The sequence below is a fragment of the Haliotis asinina genome, chromosome 2, assembly GCF_037392515.1.
Source record: "Haliotis asinina isolate JCU_RB_2024 chromosome 2, JCU_Hal_asi_v2, whole genome shotgun sequence".
Lineage (NCBI taxonomy): Eukaryota > Metazoa > Mollusca > Gastropoda > Lepetellida > Haliotidae > Haliotis > Haliotis asinina.
This window is the reverse complement of record NC_090281.1, coordinates 89,815,005-89,838,674: the sequence shown is the minus strand read 5'-3', so window position 1 is coordinate 89,838,674 and position 23,670 is coordinate 89,815,005. Positions and strand designations below refer to the sequence as shown.

The window sequence follows — 23,670 nt, the reverse complement described above, 5'->3', positions numbered from 1 at the left end:
TCTTCTTGTCACCTTCTTGTTTATTGCGTTAAGCCAAAACCCACCCATTCCGACCAGTATATCCATTTCAACTCAAACCACAACACACGCACGCGCGCGCACGCACGCACGCACACACTCCACCCTTAAAACAAAGTCTGGTGTCATCTCAACTCTGACCAATCGTGTCAACAACATTTGCTCCAGCAACCGTGACGTACAACATGAGTTGAACCACCTAAACATGTCTTCACGAGCCTGGACTAGTATTCCACCACCCTCCACAACAAACCCATACTGACCATGCCTAAATCCATCCCCATCAGAATCACCCTGCCCTACATAGGCAGGGCCTCCCACAAAATTCACGGAGTTTCTTTCGAGTATATTCTCTTTATCTAAGAGCGCCAGGTTGTCAGGGAGACAACTGAATTTAAAATTATTAGTTCCCATATTTTTTTTTATCTCACCATTTTGAACTACTTCCATCTGGACACTGCTTTCGATTACCATCCTCAAAACAGACAGACAGACAGACAGACAGGCACTTTTATTCAATAACAGACCACCGGCCCAGAATGCCATAATATTTAATGTGTAACACAGCAGCGCATTTTACAGTATGTACGGTTTGTGTCTCATATCTACATGATGTAAGAATATACATACATTTCATATCATATCCATATTTCACTATGTAGAATAGATCTAAAATTTATAATTTTGGGAAAGTTACTACAATATTTTTTAATATATGTATTTCAGATAGTTGAGTATGCATCACATACATGAAATACATGCCATTCATCTTCAATTCATAAAATACCTATAGACAGTATCTTTGATTACAGTTCACATCAGAATATCTCCCCTTTTCCACTATCTAGCAAATGTAATTTTTGAACATTGAGGAATTTCATTACGTAATAAGTATCTCTCTACAGTTAACAAACAGAGCCCGACAGTCTTTCATACCAGCCAGTATGCGTGAATGAAAAACATGGTTTGATTCATCGCTATATATGCAGTTTTAAAAAATTGCAAGAAAGTCGGGCAATTAAGTTATGCCTGAAAGTTACTAGCCCACAAAATAATTCATTAGTCCGAAATCTGAATGTAGGCATGGGTTTCGTCTTTGATCTGCTAATATGATGAACATTTTTATCAGGCCACAGTGTTGCATGATCTGAACCTGTGTCATAACTTAACAAGTTGGAGAGACTGATGACCCCAGCCGGTCGGGCTAGTGACTGTGGAGATACTGTCGCGACTGGATTTTCACTAGCTACGGGATTGTGTGTGGGGACACACTGATGTGGTAACTGCGAGAATTATTCAGCCTTTTTACATACGTGGTTAATTGTATTGAATCATGTCAGTTTTATTGAGTATATGTGTGTTGATGCAAAAAGAATTTCCTCAGGGGCAATAACGCCTGTATATCTTCCATCTCTGTATTTTCTTTGTTTATGTTAACAATAATTAGTAGTTTCTTCATGCATAAACGAGTGTACTTTTACAGAGCTGTGTTTTCGGACCAGACGCTTATTCTGAAATGTCCGAACAGTGTACTTTGGTGTGCAAGAAAAACGTGTTTTCCGTATTTTATTAGTACTTCGTAACCGGAAGTCGTCAAACGAATGGTGGACAAAACAAAACGTGAGGAAAACGACGATTTAACCGGCTGCATAAAATCGCTCTGTATTCCCTTCTTTTCAAAATGACCGAGGTAAGGAACTTCTTGTGTTTGTTGGAGATTTTATTCCACAAAATGGTTACAATATATTATTCAAATAAAGTGATAAGTAGCAATATGAATCCATTTCTCGAACACCACCAGTTTTCGCGCATTCTCGCTCAAGACGTAGATGGGAATAGTTGTGATATTAGCTTTGTTTGTGTACGCGGTTTGCGCGTGTCGTTTTATCACTAATCACGATTAGGAAATCATGATACTTTAAAATATAATATAATGTGGTTGGACCAAGTAGAGGAAGCAAGATCAGTACACTGTCAGTGTCACTGTTTACGATTAAATTAGTGCAGTATTAAATTGTATCTGTTGGTAAAAGTTATTTATTATTTTATGTCGAGACTTTATGTATTTTTTGTTGTTTGCAGGAGGTCCAGAAGCACTCTGTCCACACACTGGTGTTCAGATCTTTGAAGAGAACACATGATATGTTTCTGTCAGAACAAGGGACAGCGCCCAATAAAGATGAAAAAAGGTATTCTTCTTGTATATTATCAAACTATAAAACTAAAAGTGGTGGCTGAGAGGTTTAGGTGTCTGACTTTGTGTGATGGCGATTAGGTGTTGGTACGAATTCCAGATTGGACTCAGCTGACGAAAAGTACTTGTTGTTTACTAAGAAAGTGTAACCACAAATATAACATATATTACAGGATAAAAGTGTGTAACACTTCTGCTTGTCTTCCCCCTAAACTTCAGTGATAAGGGAAAAGATATTACTGACTTAATTATTTGATTTGACGAAACAAATACCATGAAATAAAGTTTATGGCACGTGTTAAGTTAAGGCCTTGCAACATGGAATTTAAGGGGATGTACAGGTGGAAGTCTTTCCTAAAACTGAAATCATTGTTATTTTTGCTTGACTGTTTTTTCTTTTGCATTTTTTGTGAAGTATTGATCATGAATATATACCTCTTACTGTTTACATAGTTAACTAATCATAACATGATCATGAAATTTGTGCACTGTTTCATGATAAACATTTTGATTTTCAGTGAGAAAAACTGGAAACTTTGTAAACTGCGGGCAGATTATGGTCAGGTGAAAGACTTGCCAAAGGAAGGAGGAAGAAAGGCAATGAATTCCAGAGATGTCATTCGACCATACGGAGAAAGTAACTACCATGGTGAGGGATATTTGTCAAAATTTAAACTGTTGGAAATGTCATTATGATGAAACTAGACATTGAGATTATTAGTCAGTTACTAATACTACCTTTAATTCTTGCCCTATTTTAACGTTTGTAGTCAAATGTAATACTATTTCCTGAATGTTATTTCAGATGCAGAGACAGGGGTGCTTGGAACACATCCTTATCCAAATGGACCAGGTTTGTGAATTTTCAGCTGCTTTGGATTTTTGTGATGCCCTATGACTTGTGTGTCAGTAGTGATGCTTCCACGGAGGAATGTAACTGTTAGTAGTTCCAGCTGGTTAAGTTTGGTCTTTGATTGGTCTTGAACTATATTCTGGGTCTTGATTTGCTACATACATGTATTTAAATAGCAAAGTGGTGATCATAATGATTTGAAGATGTTTAAGACTGATGAAATCCCATCTGCCTTCTGTTGATAAGCATGGATTACTGAACAATAAAGTAAGCATTTCATCTTGTTGAAGCATAACTACCAACAAACTTTGAAGAGGCAAAATAAGGTTTTCATTAGTCCTGATGTTTAGGAAGACAGATTTCAAAGGCTGAGTGATATTGCAGGTGTTCAACTGACGGACGGGACTGCACAACACATGGATCCCAGTGCTGCTGGAAGCAGAGAGATCATGTTGTATGAACAGTCAAGGTAAGAAGAACTGTATCTTTTCATGCATGCTGCTATTGGACAATCTGTAGTGCTATGCCTTGATGACAATTGACATGATGGCATTGTGATAGTCAATCTTACTCAGCATATATCATTACTCACACAGAAATAATGTCTGTGGTATATGCAGTACCATCTCAAGGGTAAGGGAGGTAACTTGTCCAAACCTGTGTTCTTTCCTTTTGACCAGGTGCACCAGCCCTGCAGCATTGTATCTCAGCGATGTGTCCGAACTCTGAATAAGCCATATATGAACTGATCGTCTGAAGAACGTCTGTCCTTCACTCACAAATACTACTATGTCAAAATACAGTAATGCTATTATCAAGATCATGATTAGTTTCAGATGAGTTTTAAGGATATATTGTTATGTGCATATTTTATTTATCCAGTCTTGGTTGAACGAGTAACTAGTCAGTTCAAAACTTCAAAACCAGATACCACCAGTGTACTTGGTAAGTTCCCAGCCTATCAGTTCCATGCACAGTTTTTCTTTCGATTTAACATGTGTCACCATGAACACTTTAGGTTCTTTGCTTCCTGTCTAACCAAACAATGTTAACCAAAGAATGTCCTACTTTCAGACAAACAGGTGTTTCATCAGGTGCAAGTGTTCATGAAATTCGTCAAAATGCTGGTCTCTCCGAGAGAATGGATCCCACTTCAAGAGTAGGTCTTATTTCCCAGTGTTAGAAACCCGTGAAGGTCCCGGGGTAGAATAGGCCTTCAGCAACCCATGCTTGCTATAAAAGGTGACTATGCTTGTCGTAAGAGGCGACCAACGGGATCGGGTGGTCAGACTAGCTGACTTGGTTGACACATGTCATCGGTTCCCCATTGCGCAGATCGATGCTCATGTTGTTGATCACTGGATTGTCTGGTCCAGACTCGATTATTTACAGACCGTCGCCATATAGCTGGAATATTACTAAGTGTGACGTAAAACTAAACTCACTCACTCACTCACTCACTCCCAGTGTTAGCATATTGCTCACAATGATCATAACTACACAATAAATCATTACACAAACATGAAACTAACACAAACAGCAACATCATGGAGACACGCTTGTGGAGAATCACTTCCATTGTGTGAGCCACAGTCAGTTAGGGTATTAAGTTTGTCCCCGATTATGATGTTTTGTTTGCCAGCACTCTGGTTTGATTTGCACTCATGAGGTAAACTGATGGAGTCAAGTGGATAGACTTACTGGTTTGGTTTATGTGTGTCATTATATCCTAGTTATATAGACTGATTCTCGTGATGTCAATCTCAGTATTGTGTTTGTCCCATGCTTGATTATTTATCTACCACTATCTAATGACTTGAAGATTGGTGAGTGCTGTGTTAACCAACAAGCAAATAAAACAAGACATGCTCACTCAACAATAACTTTGAAACTTGATAGCACTTGATAACACCTTGATACTTATGTTCATAGGCTGTGTGAACAAGGCCTGGTACTTAAGTATTTCCAGAGTTCCAGATAGGCTGAATATTTGCGTAGAATATGCAAGTTAGTTCACCATATTCCAGTTGATGTTGAGATACATATACACTTTTAATGATAACAGAAGTGTAGGCTTCAAAACTCAGCAGAAAGGGAAGTAACCCCTCCTTGCATCTGTTGGTACTGGTAAACACATAGAAGATGATCCATGACCTGACAAATGACCCCAATTTGCATACTTGGGAATGCCCCACAGAACGATCCACTTGAAACAAGAGGGAGACAGGTTGTCTGATAAATATTGAGAAATTCATTTTCCCTGTACGTTTCACGCATGAATTGTTATAGCAGACTTGATTTGGGAACAGGTACAATCCCAACGAATTGAATCAACACAATATACTGAGCAAATATGTTTAGGACCACCGATCGATCCATTTCACAAAGCAAATGACATTTTCCGGGGGTTTTTTGTACAAAATTGTTGAATATCTAAAATGTTTGTCAATGCCCTAATCATCTATTTGTCTTCGTTTTAACAAAAGGTTAGCGTGGAATATCAGTATCTTATGCCTGAAATTGCAGTCTTATCATTCGAAGGAATATGTGGTGTTGATTTCATGTCACGGTTAGCATGTATTGCACATGCATAATTGTCAAGCTACCTGTAGCAGGGAAGTGTACTCGCCCAATTCATTGTACTGCCTATCTTGTCACAAATGCGTTTAGTGTGCAGGATCATCTAATATGTGTCTAGCAGTAGTTGGCCAGTTTCTTTTTCTAACAAAAATATTGTTGAACTTGTGTAGCTTTGTTTATAAATTATATTTTCCCTTTTATAAGCTGATAAGGTTATAGGCGTAATATCTGCCTGGAACATTTGAATTATCTCCCCTATACAAAATCTTGTACGAGAGATACATGTTAATATTTCTGGCTTTGTGTTCCAGAACATCAGTGTGGGGCAACAACAGATGCTGGTGCCAAGGAAGGCTCCCACAATGCCCAAACCACAATGGCATCCTCCATGGAAACTCTACAGGGTATGGAGGCTTATATATGTTTGAACTCAGATAAATCGAACTAATGCATGTCAATAACATTCAGACATAATGAAGAAAATGATTGACATTTGTGACAGTGTTTAAACTTTAATGAAAACTGACAGTAGGGTAACTACAGCCCAGAGTAGACTAGCTTTATAGTGATGGTAAGTCCATGGTGAACTGCTTTTGTTTATCAAGGTCAAGTGTTTAGACTCTAGAGGACAGTGTTGTTCTAGTTTACAGATATTCAGGTATTCTTGATATTTTCAATGTCTAAAAGCTGAGATTGATTAATGTTTATCCTGACATGTTTTTTTATTGTAGTATCTGAAATTTTGAGAATTAGGAGTGATCTTTTAGTATTATTCAGCTATGGATTCGAATAATTGTATCAATATTTGTGTATCTATATGTTTGATAATTTGGAAAAGGTAGTCATGTCATTAAAGTATTCACTTGAAATGCTGAAAACCCTGGCGCTATTTTCTTTACAGGTACAATGTGTTTAGCTCGTATCTTGTACTTCACTACTGAGATTTTGCTTGAATATTGCTAATCGTTTTCACTTTGGTGCTCAGGAAACATCTTTGTTTGTTATTGTTGTTTCAGGTGATCAGTGGTCACCTGGGCTGGGTGAGGTGTATTGCTGTTGAGCCAGGTAATGAATGGTTTGTCACCGGAGCTGGAGACAGAGTCATCAAGGTGGGCAGATTACTCAATTGTTCTCATTCATCAGTTAGATAAAAGACTAACAATTTGTATTTTTCCTTATCCTGACTCATGCTTATTATGCTTATCTCCTCCCTCTATGCAAAGATAGTGAAACACTTGAAATCCCTTGAAGTTCCTTTCAAACTGAAGCAGACATACAGTACACTCACCCATTGGAAGCCTCCTTTTGCCGCCAATACGGTCACATGACCAGCCCTGTTTATCACTCTCTCCTTCATTGCCTGATGAGGATGGTTATGTCCTGATACGGTGATAAGTTTTTGCTTATATTTCGGTCCTATAATCTAAATTGCATCAAATTCGGTTTTTAGATTGTAATTATTATTGTCATGATGTGAAATTATTGTTGAAATTTACAAATTTTCTAGTGGTTTGGATGCGTTTTCTTCAACTTTGTCATAGTTGATAATCCCTGTGTAAACTATGGCTGTCAGAGGTTGATCCATATGTAGTATGTGCTTCATGCAAACCTATTTGTTCTTCCACTGTTTACTGTGAACTTTGCAAGAGTTTGTCTGATTCAGAATTTGCATTATATTTATAGATGTTCAAAGACATGCTAAAAGACAAACAACATAGGCTCTTTCTTGTCATGTCTAGATCGGTTGATTCTGTGTCTAGTAACTGTATGTTGATAACAGCTGACATTCATAATTTTAGTAATACGCCAGACGTGCCCCAGGGGGCATGGTTGAAATACCAGTGAGACTTCGTCTGGATCACAGATGAGGTCATCAGAATCAGGATCATCTTAACCTAAAAAGTTGTCATCGCCTAAGACTACGTCTTCAACTATTAAACCTGCACTGAAACTACACTCCACGGCTTGTATGAAGTCCTTCAGCGATGAGATTGTCCCTCCCAATGAACATCACATCTACGACGAACCTCCACTACTACTTCCTGAGGTACAGATCATCAGCATTCATAATCAGTGATCAGCATGTACGAGACTATGCAAACATCTACAATGTGTACACTCAACATGTCCGATGCTTCTGTGAACTAACCACTGCAACTTGCACAGCAGTCATTGGACACCGGCTTCTTCATGCAACAGTTCACCACTCATATGATTAACTTACTTGAGGAACAGACACGCCAGTCATCAGCTACAGCTACAGTTGCCCTTCACAACTGTTCATTGGCTGCACTAGTTCCATCGGATTAAGAGGAGGCATTGTATGAAGGCTCCCGTTCATAGAAATCATTGCCGACAGCTGTATCTTCTTGTTGCAGTATGGATGATGCTCCTTCCATGGATCTTGCTACAGCCGCAAGCGTTCACTGTCTACAGCCCACGTTTATCGGGGACGCTGTCATCATTCGTCATCTTCATCGGATACAGATTCACACAGGTGTGAGTGAAGGCATCCAAGGAATGATAGTTGTTCTAGGGATACGCACAGACAGGAGGACCATGATGACACTCGCTGCATGGACATCGTTTCCCACTTGTGAATGCACTCGTGGAAGGATGGAGATTGACATCGTCGATCTCCATCACGGGAGGAAGCCATCTTCTCAGGCTCAGAGATCACATTGTGGATCACAAATGGATTGGACCTAGTCTCTCCGTTGAAGGACTCTGACAAAGCTCACACCTATAAGATGAGCATCGAGGACATTGACACTCGGTGATTCCCACAATTTCACATGGAGTCCTTTATGAAAGCACCCAAGTAGATGTGGCATACAAGCTCATCAAGGAGACTCGCAACAGATCCTTTAAAGTGGAGGACAAGAATCTGGCTCTACTGGATACAACCACTTGGCATACCTTCTTCGGACTCGCCTGTTCTCGGCTATCAACGAGGTTCTCATCTTCAAGTTAAGCAACTCGGAGGATGAAACAGAAAGGATGATCCTTTCTGCGCTTGCTCAGCACTCAGAAGAATCAACAATTTATTCAGGAACATTGCCATCGGGAGAGTACCTGCATACGTCTTGTACAGGCTAGCATGAGTGATTATGGCCCTGTACTCGTACTGAAGATACTTGTACATGTGAAGAGTCATGACTGGTCTTGATTGAAATCTTTACACATGGTTGCGCTAGACACTAGCAGGACACCATCTGATCTAAATATCATCACATTCCAGGCAACAAATGATTCAAGAGAAGACAATTAGAAGGAAACTTCAAGAGATTTCAAGTATTCCACTACCTTGGCATAGAGGTAGGACATAAGCATAATAAGCAAGATTCAGGATAAGTATAAAATGTAAATTTTATTCAGAAATTAGGATCAGCGTGGCATGTTCGTATTCATCATTCCTTGGAATGGATTTGGTGGAAGCAAGTCATGGCATATCTGTAACTGCTGTGTTTAGATCTGGGACCTTGCAACAGGAACACTGAAGCTGTCTCTGACCGGTCACATCAGTGCCGTCCGAGGCGTAGCGGTCAGCCCCCGACAACCATACCTCTTCTCCTGTGGTGAAGATAAACAGGTCAAGTGCTGGGACCTTGAGTACAATAAGGTAAGGTAGGAAGAGAGTCAGCTATTTGTCAAGTATTTCATTGTGTGTGGGTAAAGGCAGCTATAGAGTCATCAAGTATGCTGTAGTGTACAGTATGGTAGACCAACTTTGACAGAGCCTGTTGTTCAAGGCACACAAGCTTATACATGTTAATGTTTTAGGAATAGGAAGAGGTACTTGAGTCCCAGATGCATGCGGCATCTCACACATTCCCCAGAAGAGTTTTGTCCTATGCATACACAAACTCAAGTTCATGGGTTTGAGTCAAAGGCCACCCTTGATACTTTTCTAAGCTGTAAACACCATGACGATACTTGTGGGCTTCACTAGAGTGATGAACGTTTGAGATCTGCATCACATCGGGTTGTGCTGTGACAGCAAACAGCAAACAGGACACACTGGGATCTGACAGAATTGCTGTTTACATGGTGTTAAGCATGTTACACCTCACACCTCAATTCACATACATGTATGCAGAAAGATGGATGACTAGGTATTGAATGTGTCAGATTTAGATTGTGACAAGCTTGCCTTGATATAGACAAACTTTATGGATAGCAACTTCTTTATTTCAGGAGTAAGATGTTTTGATTCTTGTATTATTGTCTTGTTCATGGTTGACAATGCAGGGAATGGCAAAGGTCATGGGCCATTTTGCACATCAGAATAAAAAGTTGCCCATTAAATTTTGAAGTTTACTATTGATACAAGGGTAGTGGCCTATTTTCAATTCCCTAAATGACTAATAATCAATCGAAAAGGTCCATTGTCAAAGTTCTATATTCCAAACGCTGCAACAGTACAAGAATCTATATAGAAATAAAGAAGTTGAGTTAAAAGTCACTCAGAGTACTTGGCTTCAGGTGACCCGATCATCATCTCTGATCATGCTCTCGTACAACTGTTACTGTATATCATGGAACCGTTTGTATATTTCACAGGCTATCCGTCACTATCATGGTCACCTCAGTGCAGTCCACTCGCTCGACATTCACCCCACCATTGACATCCTGTGTTCCTGCGGCAGAGACGGTACTGTCAGGGTAGGTAACTACAGTTACATAGTTGACAATAAAAGCACCTGCAGGGTATATTACCATGGTTACACCATAGATAAAAAAGAGAGCCAAGAGAATGCTACTGTGTGGGTAGGTAACCATGGTTACATTATAAACACATGCATTGAGAACATTAATATAGATATGATTACGATATTTTAGTAAAATGTGTCTCTGCCTGTATGTGTTGTCAGGTGTGGGACATGCGGACCAAGGCCTGTGTACACACCATGGTCGGCCACCAGAACACTGTCGCCGTCGTCAAGTGCCAGGCAGCGGAACCACAGGTCAGTGTACCGAGCTCTGTGCAAGGGCTGTTGGGAGGTGATGCTGACAACTTTTAACTGAGTCTAGGCTACCCCAAAATTGCTTCTCTATCTATTCAATATCTTCAACAGTTGAAGCAGTGCCTGACGTGTGTAATTGTAAGGTGTAATACGGTGCTTCAGGTTTTTCTGCAGGTATATGGTGGAACAATTGTTACACCTTGATTTCCTGACAACTAGTTGACAGATATTATTTGGATTGTATGTCCCCATGAAGCTGGGAATGAAATCTGAGAGGAAACTGATCGTATGTAGCACCACTGAGCACCTACCCAAGTTTGAAATCAGCGTATGCATGCAAAATAGAATGACATCTTATTACTGCTGAACTTGTTAATTTGACATTTGCTGTGTGTTGTCCCAGGTGGTGACAGGAAGTCATGACTGTACGGTAAGACTGTGGGACTTGGCGGCAGGACGTACCAAGGTTACACTCACCAACCACAAGAAGAGTGTGAGGGGGTTGGCCCTGCATCCTACACAGTGAGTAGTGGATTGTTGTATTTGTACCCTCATCACCTGAGGTAGAGAGGTGAGGTGAGGTGAAATGGGGTTTCTTGTAGCACTTCTAAATATTTTGCTCATGATCTGCATGCGTCTGTCTGCCTCTACTGGACCAGACTTAAGCTGGTTTTCTTTTACTAGCATACCGAGATACCATGCCCATGTTCAGCGTAAATACTCCACTCAGACACATTGTACTGATTCCGAGCTGACCAGTTGTACTCTTTAATGGTCAGGGTGAGACAGGGACCAACAAGCACCATATTTTAATGTCTTTTGGTATCATGTGACGTGGATAGAACCCAGAACCTTCTGATGTCCAGCAGATGCTCATGGCATCACGGGACCATGGCACCTCGGATGCGGATGATCATCCGAAGCAAAACAAATTGTTCAAGTTTTCAGTTAAACATTCTACCACCTTTGCCTATCAAAACCATTTTCCTTCAGTCTTGTTTGTGGCATTGGTGTGCAGAAGCTGCTTAATGTCATGTCATCTGGGTCCATGGATATATCTAGACCTGATCTGAGGGCTAGACCCCATAACTGCAGCATCTATTAGTAGAAAATCCTAAAAAGGAATTACAAAGTACTCATTTCCTGTAAATATGATGTATCATATGTGGTATCGTGACATAGTAAGAAAAAAAGAAAATAAGAAGTCTTAACAGTGAATAACAGAACATTTCCTCTATTTACTTACCATGGTTACCTTGTCTAGATGATTCCTTAAATTCCTGTACACAGACAAGACTGACTTTCTCTGTTGAACAAAGACATGTCGTTGATGTATTGTTTCTAGAGTGCAGTCAGTTGTCTTGATATTTCTGCTCTTGCTTGTGAGGAGTACAGTATCGGTGAACAAAGGACCTTTTTAGGACATGCCTTATACATATTCTAATTCCATGTAGGTACACCTTTGCATCAGCATCGCCGGACAACATCAAGCAGTGGAAGTTCCCTGATGGTAACTTTATTCAGAATCTGTCCGGCCACAACGCCATCGTGAACAGTCTGGCGGTCAACTCCGACAACATCCTTGTGTCAGCAGGTCAGTGATGACATCCACACATTACCACACATCCATGGCATCGCCACACATTTGAAGCTGTTGATCTTAACTCCAAATCGGGTTTTCAAGATTAATGTATAAGCATCTCATACAAGTTTCAAAATTAATAAATAGAAACATCAAGATGTTTTATTTTGACAGAAATATGTTAACACTGTTACAGAGAAGTTTATGTGTATATAGGACTAATAGTAATACGTAAAGCTTCAGATGTTTGACATCTATGGGAAATCTGGGTAAGAATAAAGGCACTCAGCAACCTATGTTTGTTTACCTTTAGCGTTGACAACATCTATCAGACTGTCAGACCCACTACCTTAGTTGATGACATATCTCTGTGTAACATGCTTGAGTCAATGCTCATGTCATGTTATAAAATCAGTGGCTGCATTTATATGTTCATCTGACTACTCTTTGTCATGGCTCAAGAAAAGCAATTCCCAGTTTAGTTTTGAGACTTGAGAACTGGATCTTCGAGTAAGGACAATATATGGAGGTGTGGATCAGTCTTTTTTCTGATTCCCAGTCACACATTCAGTCTCATTTCATTTTCTTCTTAGCAACAGACCTAGGCAACATTTCACAAAGCAGTCTTAGCATAAGACTGTTGTAGGCCTCTGTGAAAGTATGGGAGTTATGATCACCTTACCTCAAGTATGGCTTTGTTTGACGGGACACTGACCACACAACTTCATTGCTATTGGTTATTCTCCATAAGAATATTTAGGGTTTGGTGCTTGAGAGCAGCAGTGGGGTAGCCTAGTGGTTAAAATGTTTGCTTGTCATGCTGAAGACCCAGGCTTTATTCTCTACATGGGTACAATGTGTCAGCCGATTTCTGGTGTCCTCTGTGTGATATTGCTGGAATATTGCTAAAAACGACATGAAACTAAATTCAGTCACTCACTCATTCATTGTAGAACTGTCTTTGTATTGTGTATTAAGTGTGAAGAAACGTTATGCTACTCTGTCTCCATGAGTGTTCTGTGTGTTTCAGCTGACAATGGTACCATGCACTTCTGGGACTGGCGGACTGGCTACAACTTCCAGCGTCTGCAGGCCGCAGTGCAGCCAGGCTCCATTGACTCTGAGGCCGGCATATTTGCTGTCCAGTTTGACCATAGCGGAACACGACTTATCACAGCTGAAGCTGACAAGACCATCAAGATATACAAGGAAGATGAGACAGCGGTATGTGTTCCTCCATCAACCATCTCTGTATGTGTGTCTGTCTCTCTGTGCATGTCTGTGTGTGTTCCGCTGCCATATTGCTGCAATATTTCTGGCTTTACACAACAAACAACAAATCGTGCGTGCGTGCGTGCGTGCGTGCGTGCGTAGGAAGTAGGAAGTAGGAAGTAGGAAGTAGGAAGTAGGTACTGAATCTGATTGTATAGCCTGCTCATTCCTGTGAGGCTTCTGCATGACCAAATGGAAATCAGGGTCGCGTTGTGTCACCACCAAGCACTTCACTTGTCTCTTCCGTTGAACATGGACTTCAAGGGACCTGTTTCAGCATTCTTTTACACTTATATCATTAGTTGCTTTGTTTTGGGAACCCATCAGAGCACAATTTAGCAATTTGGGCAAATTTCATCGAACACTTATTACCATCTACAGTGACAGATAATTGAGTGAATACTTCACATGAGAAACATACAGTCTATATCACAGCAACCCATGAAGATCTGGGTTAAAATTGATCTTCAGGAATCATCAGCTTATTGTAAAAGTAACAGGATTAGATGTTCAGACTCACTGACTTGACCGATGGTTGTTATCATATCTCAGTTGCTTAGATTAGTCCATGTCATGTTCATAACTGGGTTGTTTGGTCAAGACTTAATTATTTGCAGAATACTCCTATATAGCTGGAAAATTGCTGACTTTGGCATTAAACAGCATACAAATACAATATTTGTTTTGTTACACTATATACAGGAAGTATAAGTGCATCTGACAATCCAATGGTTGGTATTATAGGCAGTGCTGTTGACGTTCAGTGACACACAATCATCCAAGTCACTGAGCCTGAACTCCTGTCCAATCAAATCTCCTCTTACAAACATACGTTTCTTGGGGTTGGTGGGGTAGTCAAGTGGTTAGTGCATTAGCACCTCACACAAAGACCTGGGTTTGATTCCCCACATAGATACAATGTGTGAAGCACATTTCCGGTGTTCCCTGCCATGAAATTGCTTGAATATTGCTAAAGTAGTGTAAAACCTCTCTTTCTCTTTCTCTCTCTCGCACACGCACAGAGAGAGAGAGAGAGAGAAAGAGTGAGAGAGAGAGCTCTTTAACTCAGAACGTGTAACCATATATTTCACAGAAACTTGTTTTCCTTGTATTTCAGACAGAAGAGTCACATCCTATTAACTGGCGTCCTGATATTCTCAAGAAGAAGCGATACTGAGCCATCATCCAAGCAGCATATGTATATAGTCACCATCTGTGCATCCTGTCCATCATGCTCCATTGTGTGGTGGAAGAAAGATATTTGTCACAATCCTCAGTATATGAGAAGGAGGAAGACACAGCTGACTAGCATCATATTTTAACAGACTTTGTTGGGCAGCCATTTCAGTGACGTGGCCCTGGTTTCTCAAAACAAACATTTGAAACAGCTGAATTATGAACTCAACTGCATTTTGGCAATAATATGAAATCAATACCCAGACTCAAAGTGTCTAATAAACTTGAGTTTAGGATCGATTTCAGCTCATTCCTGTGTTTCTCAAATATGAGTAAAAACTCTAACTCAAGTCAAAACTCAGACTCAGCTTGCTTTGAAAAATTGGGGCGTGATGTTCCAAGAATAACAATCTTAAGATTACTGAGAAGTTCTCTCAACATTTTAGAGTGGGCAGCTTTTTATAACATTTCCATTTTCATCGTTACACTTGTATAACTGAAAAATGTGATCCTGGCAAACATAATGAGGAGCATCCAGGAAATGTGTCCAGGGGAATAATTACTGCACAATTTTGATACTGCAATGGATGTGAAAATGTGTAATTCAAAATGGATATAAATTCATGAAATGTAAAACGATTTTTATACTTCACACATTTTTCAATGGTATTTTTCAAACACATCTGTTAATTGTGTTAGATGGCGGCATTGTGTATGGTGATGCAAGTCACTGTCATTCACATTCAAGAATAAAATTGTTGACAAGACTGATTAACAAGTGTATTTATTTTGAGAATTTTGCTTTGTTTGCTATTATGCATTGATCTGTTTGTACAAGAAGTACATTGTCATTGAAAACAGTCCATTCTGGAGTCCCCAACGTTGATATTATTGAAATTTTGCTGAATACAGTGTAAATCACAAAATTACTCAACTGAAAACAGACGTTTGTGCATTCAAGTACGGATGCATGTCAATATATCTGCCACAGTGTTTTACAAGATGAAATACGGACATGAGAACAAGGAACACTATTTGGCTACCTGTTTCAGAAGGATTTAATGACGGTTACTTGAAACATGTATCTCCAGTGACCTACCCATTAAGATCCGTGTTAGAATTGATCTTCAGTAACCCATACTTCTTGTAAAATATGACTAATAGGATTTGGTGGTCAGGTTTGCTGACTTGGTTGACACATGTCATCATATCCCAATTACATAGTTCGAAGCTCATGTTGTTGATTAGTGGATTGTCTGGTCCAGACTTAATTATTTACAGACTGTTGCAGTGTAGCTGAAGTATTGCAGTGTACAGGGTAAAAATACACTCACTCACTCACCTCTTCAGTGTGTTCAGCTTTAGTGTTGCCATGATGCCAATAGACATTTCTGGCCAGAGGTTTCTTGTCCACTTGTAGTTTGTCCCGAATATGCTTTCTTCTGAAGCCACATCCTGTGAAAGATCCATTGGGAGGATGGGATGAACTGAGGAGGTTGAAGGTTCTAGTGCTAGGTTAGAGGTGGTTGCAATGTTTAAAGGTACAGAATATTGAAGGTGACTCTACCCTTTGCCTCACAGATGAATTATCTTTTGTGCGGCCAGATACCAGATATTACTGGGGGTCAACAATATGCAACCATAAGAAGAACATATATTTCCAAACATGTAACTTCAGTATCACATCAGTCTTTAATAAATATTATGGGATCGAATAAGGGTAGTGTTGTCTATGATATTCGTCAGTTCTTACTTCAGGTGTATAAACTTAGAACTGCCCTTTCAGGTGAAGTGAGTGTATGATGTGTACATAACGCAGGTAAATCCATTTTATTAAATGTTTAAATTGTACTTATCAGATTTTCCTATTTGTTCTAGGCCTGCTATCCCAAGATTTAGATGTTGTAATTATGGACTTGCAGTAGAAACAACAGTAAAGCCACATGCATGACAACCCTTACATGGAATTTGGCTCTGTTGTGTATTTTTGTGGGGATTGTGAAAGTTATCCAAGAATGTATCTTGGGCCAGTGGCGTCGGTTTTGGAATAAAATGTCTCTGTGCCACATACATGGCTGATGCCTGGAGACCTGCACTGGTGACAGTGACTTGGCAGATGTAGTTAGATGATGAAGAGGTGACAGTGACTTGGCAGATGTAGTTAGATGATGTAGAGGTGACAGTGACTTGGCAGATGTAGTTAGATGATATAAAGGTGACAGTGACTTGGCAGATGTAGTTAGATGATGTAGAGGTGACAGTGACTTGGCAGATGTAGTTAGATGATGTAGAGGTGACAGTGACTTGGCAGATGTAGTTAGATGATGTAGAGGTGACAGTGACTTGGCAGATGTAGTTAGATGATATAGAGGTGACAGTGACTTGGCAGATGTAGTGAGATGATGTAGAGGTGACAGTGAATTGGCAGATGTACTTAAATCATGGTCGGAGGAACCCTTGACATGACTGTCTGTCTTTATCAGTCTGATACTGTGGAGGAAGAGGGGTGTCCTTGGCAGGGTTGACATCATAAACGACACATTTCCAACTGGTTGTTCACAGAGGGGGCATCGTTTTGTTCACGTCTCTCCCGAGTCTACAGACTCATGTGAGTCATTTAAAAGTTAGAAATAGTTAGTGATATATGTAAATTTTGAAATTATGAATAATGAACTATTCATTCATTGACACACTGAAGAAATATCAATCATCAAAATGCCAATGTCCCTTACTTATTTTGTCCAGTACATTATGTATGTCATCTTGTTCTTTACCGTATATACGCAACGTTTCCGAAATTTTCCAGAATGCGCCCCAACGTCAATGACCTGGGGAAGGGGCAAGGAGAAAGTCGGAAAGTCCAGAAATGTTGTGTTGTGTATATAATGAAGAACAAGTTGACACCAATATTATGTTTTCTAATACTGTAGTGAAACAATAAAGGTGCAGTTTTCATTACACAATGAAATGCATAGCACTCTGTTATGTTTCACTTTAAAGAAGAAATTACAACCCACACACACGTATTTGTGTACCCTGCATTGCCAAGTTAAAGAGTTATTGAAATACATTCATTGGTACGATAATTTATTTGTTCAAATCAAAGTTTGTTTAAATCTGTATTATGTCGGTGTTTAACCCAGTTTGGATACGATGACGTACACAACCAAATCAGCGAGCCTGACCCCCTGACCCCTAGACCCTATGACCAACATTGTTGCAATTATCTAACCTTTATCTAACCCTTATCTCAATGGTGTATTGCCATGCTGAAGGGAAAACAAAATATAAGGTTACTATGAGTAAGATCGTTTAGGGAGGGTCATATTTTCTCAATCTGCAATTTTCTAAACAGAACCAGACCATGTAACACTTGCGGGAAATATAAATCCGGAAGATCATGTTAGTTCGAGCAATGTCTTGAGCTTTGTATTTACCGCTAGAGAAAAAAACTCCATCCAATCATATTTTTCCTAACATGAGACACACACGCAAGCAGATTCAATACAAGAAAATGCGAATGTGATTTCTCCCAGGAAACGCTGCTAAGTCAAACCCACCAAGAACCTTCCGGAGAATATGTAGACTCCCCCAACACCGCAGCCTCCCGCAGTACCGGTGCATTACTGTATGGACCTCAAACTCAGAGTCACAGGTATGACGAAGACGACAGTGGAAACAAAGAGCCATGCCATCATGTCTTCTAAGATATGATGTTTGTGCCAAGGATGGATATCCACTGACAAGGTTGGTTGGACAGTCTCTTTAAATGCATTCATTTATTGGCATTTCATGTCAATAGTTTCTTTAAGGATCACATTTAGGCGAGTGCGAATGGGAAGTGACTGGTCCTGGGTAGCAAAATGGAACCCCTCTGTTTCACATTTAAGACTAGCCGACTTCACCCAGGCGAAGGTGTCACTGGATTACTGTTCTGTTCCTGCAAGTATGCACGATGCAGTCAGTGGTTTCTCAGAAAGCGACTCTGGGCATGGCTTGGTGAATGATTTGGTTTACTCCCATCGCTGTACCGTCCAGCAGTACATCAAGATCAACAAAATCAAATTTCAGATTCTCTCCAACAACCTTGGCACGCTTGAAATACCTGTGGAATTCCTTGTTCTCGTCATTAGACAAGCATCACCAGAGGATCATCCGATAAATAAATATGTGAAAGAGTACACAGTTTAATTGTATGATGTGGAACCTCCACTGTAATCAAACCCCGACCCCCAGAAATGATTGGCACATATAAGCAATTGTGAGTGTACTGGGCAAGAGTATCAGACGTGATCCTTCTGGTCAGGCGGTCAAGACTGGATACCTTGTTTTGTCCACTCGTCTACTCCAGAGGAATAGGGGAGGGCTATCACAGCAAGTGTATTGGTGGCTTCTACCTTGTTTCGAGCATTTTGCTCACAGCTCCAGATTTTGTTTAAGTGAGTTGTCTGCACCGGCCGAAGTGTTTCTTGAATCTGGGCATTGTGGAGCTTGTTTCGAACTTGCATTACAAGATAGGTGTATGTCCGATCTTCCACAAGATGCTCAATCACTCCTCCCCAATGTAACATTACCGATTAGTTACCATATTATAATGTGGGTATTTGTTTAGCCCTGAAGTGCATCCCATCTGCAGTCATACTCGAAGCGCTTTGTTTCCCTGATCACTGGATGTCGTATTTTCAAATCATACACCTCTTGAAGCCACTAGGCGCACAAGTCAATGTGGCTTTCCCATCATTACGAGGTACCCATTCACAACTGAGTGGACTGGGACACATACTCACAGTACTTTGTCCAGGTTTTTTGTCTTTGTCATATACCATTGGATGCGTGGGTTTCACTGAAAGTGTCTGCACACATCGGGATCTCCCAGGTTTCTACACCCGGACGCAGGTGGCCGCGGTCACGGCAACTTAGGCCGTATGTGAAAATATTTTTGTTTCTCATTACCGAACGAGCCAAAACTTCGACCTAACCTTAAGATTACACAAGGAAAATGACACTCAAAATGTGCATGGATTTTTCACATTTTCCTGTCGGAGAAAAGGTGAAAATGTCCACAGAAATCAAGTGTTCGTTTTTTGCGGCCCGACGTATATTTCTTTAAATGATGAGAACCCCCGGATTGTGAGCCTTTTGGCGAGGTTCAGGGCCTCTTTTTACAAAGCACTAAGGTGATCGAAAGTCACTATGGTAACCTTAGTGCAGTGTTAAAGAATGTTAAAGAATAGGAAGTTAAAGTTAACTTCGTGAAAGCAGAGACCATATAATAGATGGTCTCTGGTGAAAGGACTCACGGAGTTTTAGCATTTATGGTCGAAGTTCAGCGTGTTAAATGTTTATTGTCCAAACGACACAAGCTTTATTATTCACTATACGTTCACAGACAGAATAAGTACATAACACTCAAAACATACTTAAGACATTATTTTAAAGCTTGCCATGAGCGGATCCAATGGGGGTTGGGGGTGGCTCATACACCTCTTGAAGCCACTAGGCGCACAAGTCAATGTGGCTTTCCCATCATTACGAGGTACCCATTCACAACTGAGTGGACTGGGACACATACTCACAGTACTTTGTCCAGGTTTTTTGTCTTTGTCATATACCATTGGATGCGTGGGTTTCACTGAAAGTGTCTGCACACATCGGGATCTCCAAGGTTTCTACACCCGGACGCAGGTGGCCGCGGTCACGGCAACTTAGGCCGTATGTGAAAATATTTTTGTTTCTCATTACCGAACGAGCCAAAACTTCGACCTAACCTTAAGATTACACAAGGAAAATGACACTCAAAAGTTAACTTCGTGAAAGCAGAGACCATATAATAGATGGTCTCTGGTGAAAGGACTCACGGAGTTTTAGCATTTATGGTCGAAGTTCAGCGTGTTAAATGTTTATTGTCCAAACGACACAAGCTTTATTATTCACTATACGTTCACAGACAGAATAAGTACATAACACTCAAAACATACTTAAGACATTATTTTAAAGCTTGCCATGAGCGGATCCAATGGGGGTTGGGGGTGGCTCATACCTGCTATCTCCTTTTACTGTCGCCATATAGCAATGCAATGCCTGTACTTTGCACAGGAAATTGATTATCAAGGAATCTGTGTTCAGAAATGTTTATTCAGGGTTATACAACATTGATGATACCGACCTGATCCTAACAGTAAAGGTTACCAGGCCCCTTGAATGACGTGACATTGATGGACAGCAGGTTGTTTATCTCTCGGACACACGTCAACACGGATGTACAAAGGGCGCACAGTTCGAGTGTACCCAAGTATTACGTGACCAGGAAATCTGCGATTTTATTGATACCTCGGTGACTTAATGTATATTTCATTGTTGTACTTATGTTTAAAGTTTGCGTTTAGTGTTCGTTTCAATGAGACCCGCCAAGGGTTATAACTAGTCTTCATTAGCCCATTCCTGCCTTTCGTAAGAGGTGACTAACGTGATCGGGTGGTCAGGATACCAGTGGCGTAGATAGATGCTCATGCTGTTGATCACTGGGTTGTTGACTCCAGACTCGATTATTTACAGACATCAGCCATATAGCTGGGATATTGCTGAGTGTGGCGTCTAACAACCAAACAACCTACCACTCAATTAAACCCTGAATAAAATGTTGTATAATAGGCTCATCTTGCATTGAGATACCAGTCACGAAGTAATGAAAACATTTATAAATAATTCCATTTCACTGTACTTGACAGTATTTCTATCTGGCGCCACCTAGAGTAAGCGTTTAGTAAAATACACGTACTGTGGTGACCGCGCTCTCACAATTAATTTCATAATGATAATAGGTGGGCTCACGTTAAATAATATGGAAAAGCTATTACGTTAGGAGATTGGAAACAGAATATCAAAATGTTGATATTGCTAAAATTTTCTATCATTTTGTAGAAAAATGTGTCCCGAATCTAAGCGCCCCTTCTGGCAAAAAAATATTGTGTCAATAACCGCTCTCTTAAAAGTAAAGTTCACATTTATTATTCAGTATGTGTTTGCATTCATGTGCTGTCTGAATTATTTAAAAACAAATACAGTTTTATTTCTAACCCCGTTTCGCGGGTGTACGTTTGATAATCCTTGTAGCAAGGTCCTGAGATCTAAAACTATCACAAAAACCACAGCAAGAACTAGACACGTGATTCCACTGACGCCAATATTCTTCGCGCTTCGTCGTCCATCAGTTCTACATATGTAACGTCCGATATGATTAGTCAGGTTCCTTTTGTCTAGGGTGAGAAAACGTTTTATTCGCTCTACATTTTCCTGCAACTCAGAAGCTGCAACCCCTCGGGAGGAAGAGCACTCGCACTGGCAGACTGACGTACTGGTGGGAGATATTTGACTCTTGAAATACTCCGATGACGTCATTGGCGATATCGGTTGGAATGTACTCATGGAATAAGAACCGGTTTCGTATGGAGGAAACTGTCTTGTAGGCGTTGGAGACGAAAACTGGGTAACAAATACGCTGCTTCTGCTTGCTTCCAGAATGGAAGGTTGGGGCCCACCGCTAGATAGCGTGCCTATCCCATTTCCGGTCACGTGGTTTGGCACGCTTGAGGAACTGTCCATTATGACACTAGGCGGTATCACAGATGGTGTAGTAAATGTAGTTGAAGACGGGAGAGGAGACTCTGAAGTATAATAGGAAACAGGTTATTGTTTGTTTCGTCAGCATTTTTGTCATGTGATACAAATCTTAATAAATTTCCGTGCATCATCCGTGATTCAATGTTATTCGAGACAAGTGAGTGAGTGAGTTTAGTTTTACGCCGCACTCAGCAATATTCCAGCTATATGGCGGCGGTCTGTAAATAATCGAGTCTGGACCAGACAATCCAGTGATCAACAACATGAGCATCGATCTGCGCAATTGGGAACCGATGACATGTGTCATCCAAGTCAGCGAGTCTGACCACCCGACCCCGTTAGTCGCCTCTTACGACAAGCATAGTCACCTTTTATGGCAAGCATGGGTTGCTGAAGGCCTATTCTACCCCGGGACCTTCACGGGTCTATTCGAGACGAAGAACTACCACAAGTTACCGAATGAGTTGCATTTGGCGGCGGGGTGCATGAAAATGTAACTCGCTTATACGTGGGGTACACTGAAAATGAAAGAAGTGCGCTTAGCCAGTCAGAAAACGACACCAGTCACCCCACCCTATCAGCCATTTACTCGTTTCATAAAGCGACCGTAACGCTAAGGTAGCTCCTATACTTTAGAGACCGCTCATAATATATGGCTTGAGGGGTGGGGTGGGGTGCGGTGGGGTGCGGTGGAGTAGGGTGGGTATTTTTATGGAATTGCCCGTACAATGTGAATGTAAATTCATTCCATACGTTGTTATATTTCCTTCCAACTTCTAAATGCTAATCAGACATCTGGAATCAGAATCCACATGGAATTGAGATAACATCACATACCATTACAAAATTATACACTTAAAAGGGAACGGCAACTTTAACTGGACAGGAAGTAAAAACTTTTCAAAGACAGACATCTACTGAACGCACCACCATCTCTCTTCATCACCACCCCTAAACACAACGCATGTGGTGCACGTGCACAGCGCAGTAACCTGATAAATGTAATACACCAATCATCTTTCAAGAGCGATTTCTGTACAACAGCTATGGTCAAAAGGAATTGCAAGGGGCGAATCACTCAAAACAGACATCATTATCATACCGACATTGATTGACTCCCAATATATTTCCCTATTTTTTCAATAGTAAATTAGGAGATAGACGTCACTTGTTGGACAATTTCCAGTTGTTGTTCAGTATTTGAAGCACGGCAATTCATTTGGAACCGACCGCGTCAGCTTACCGGCGCAGGTGACAGTGCTACAGAGAGGCGTACTACCATCGACAGAAGCATACAACTTATAATGTCAATACGCAGCTCATAGTGTTGCAATTTCCGGGAATCGAAAACCATTCGATCACGTTTTCAACCAATCTGATTGTAAACACGGTGATTTTCGGTTTACAA

At 40.5% G+C, this 23,670-nt stretch overlaps 1 protein-coding gene across 1 annotated transcript; it reads left to right on the top strand.

Moving 5' to 3' along the window:
- The first annotated feature begins 1,188 nt into the window (after positions 1-1,188).
- Positions 1,189-16,493, top strand: LOC137274560 (pleiotropic regulator 1-like). The gene is made up of 16 exons (XM_067807814.1): positions 1,189-1,297; positions 1,592-1,708; positions 2,101-2,207; positions 2,731-2,861; positions 3,018-3,065; positions 3,450-3,534; positions 4,140-4,224; positions 5,957-6,049; positions 6,662-6,754; positions 9,118-9,267; positions 10,209-10,310; positions 10,520-10,612; positions 11,016-11,134; positions 12,067-12,206; positions 13,225-13,418; positions 14,584-16,493. Exons 2-16 carry the CDS (start codon positions 1,700-1,702, stop codon positions 14,641-14,643), a joined length of 1,509 nt encoding a protein of 502 aa, XP_067663915.1. The 5' UTR covers positions 1,189-1,297; positions 1,592-1,699; the 3' UTR covers positions 14,644-16,493.
- Positions 16,494-23,670: the final 7,177 nt, after the last annotated feature.

Excerpts from the sequence above, each read along its gene's own strand:
- LOC137274560 (XM_067807814.1), top strand. Across the intron at positions 2,208-2,730 it reads CCCAATAAAGATGAAAAAAG|TGAGAAAAACTGGAAACTTT; the intron begins GTATTCTTCTTG and ends TTTGATTTTCAG. Across the intron at positions 6,755-9,117 it reads CTGGAGACAGAGTCATCAAG|ATCTGGGACCTTGCAACAGG; the intron begins GTGGGCAGATTA and ends TGCTGTGTTTAG.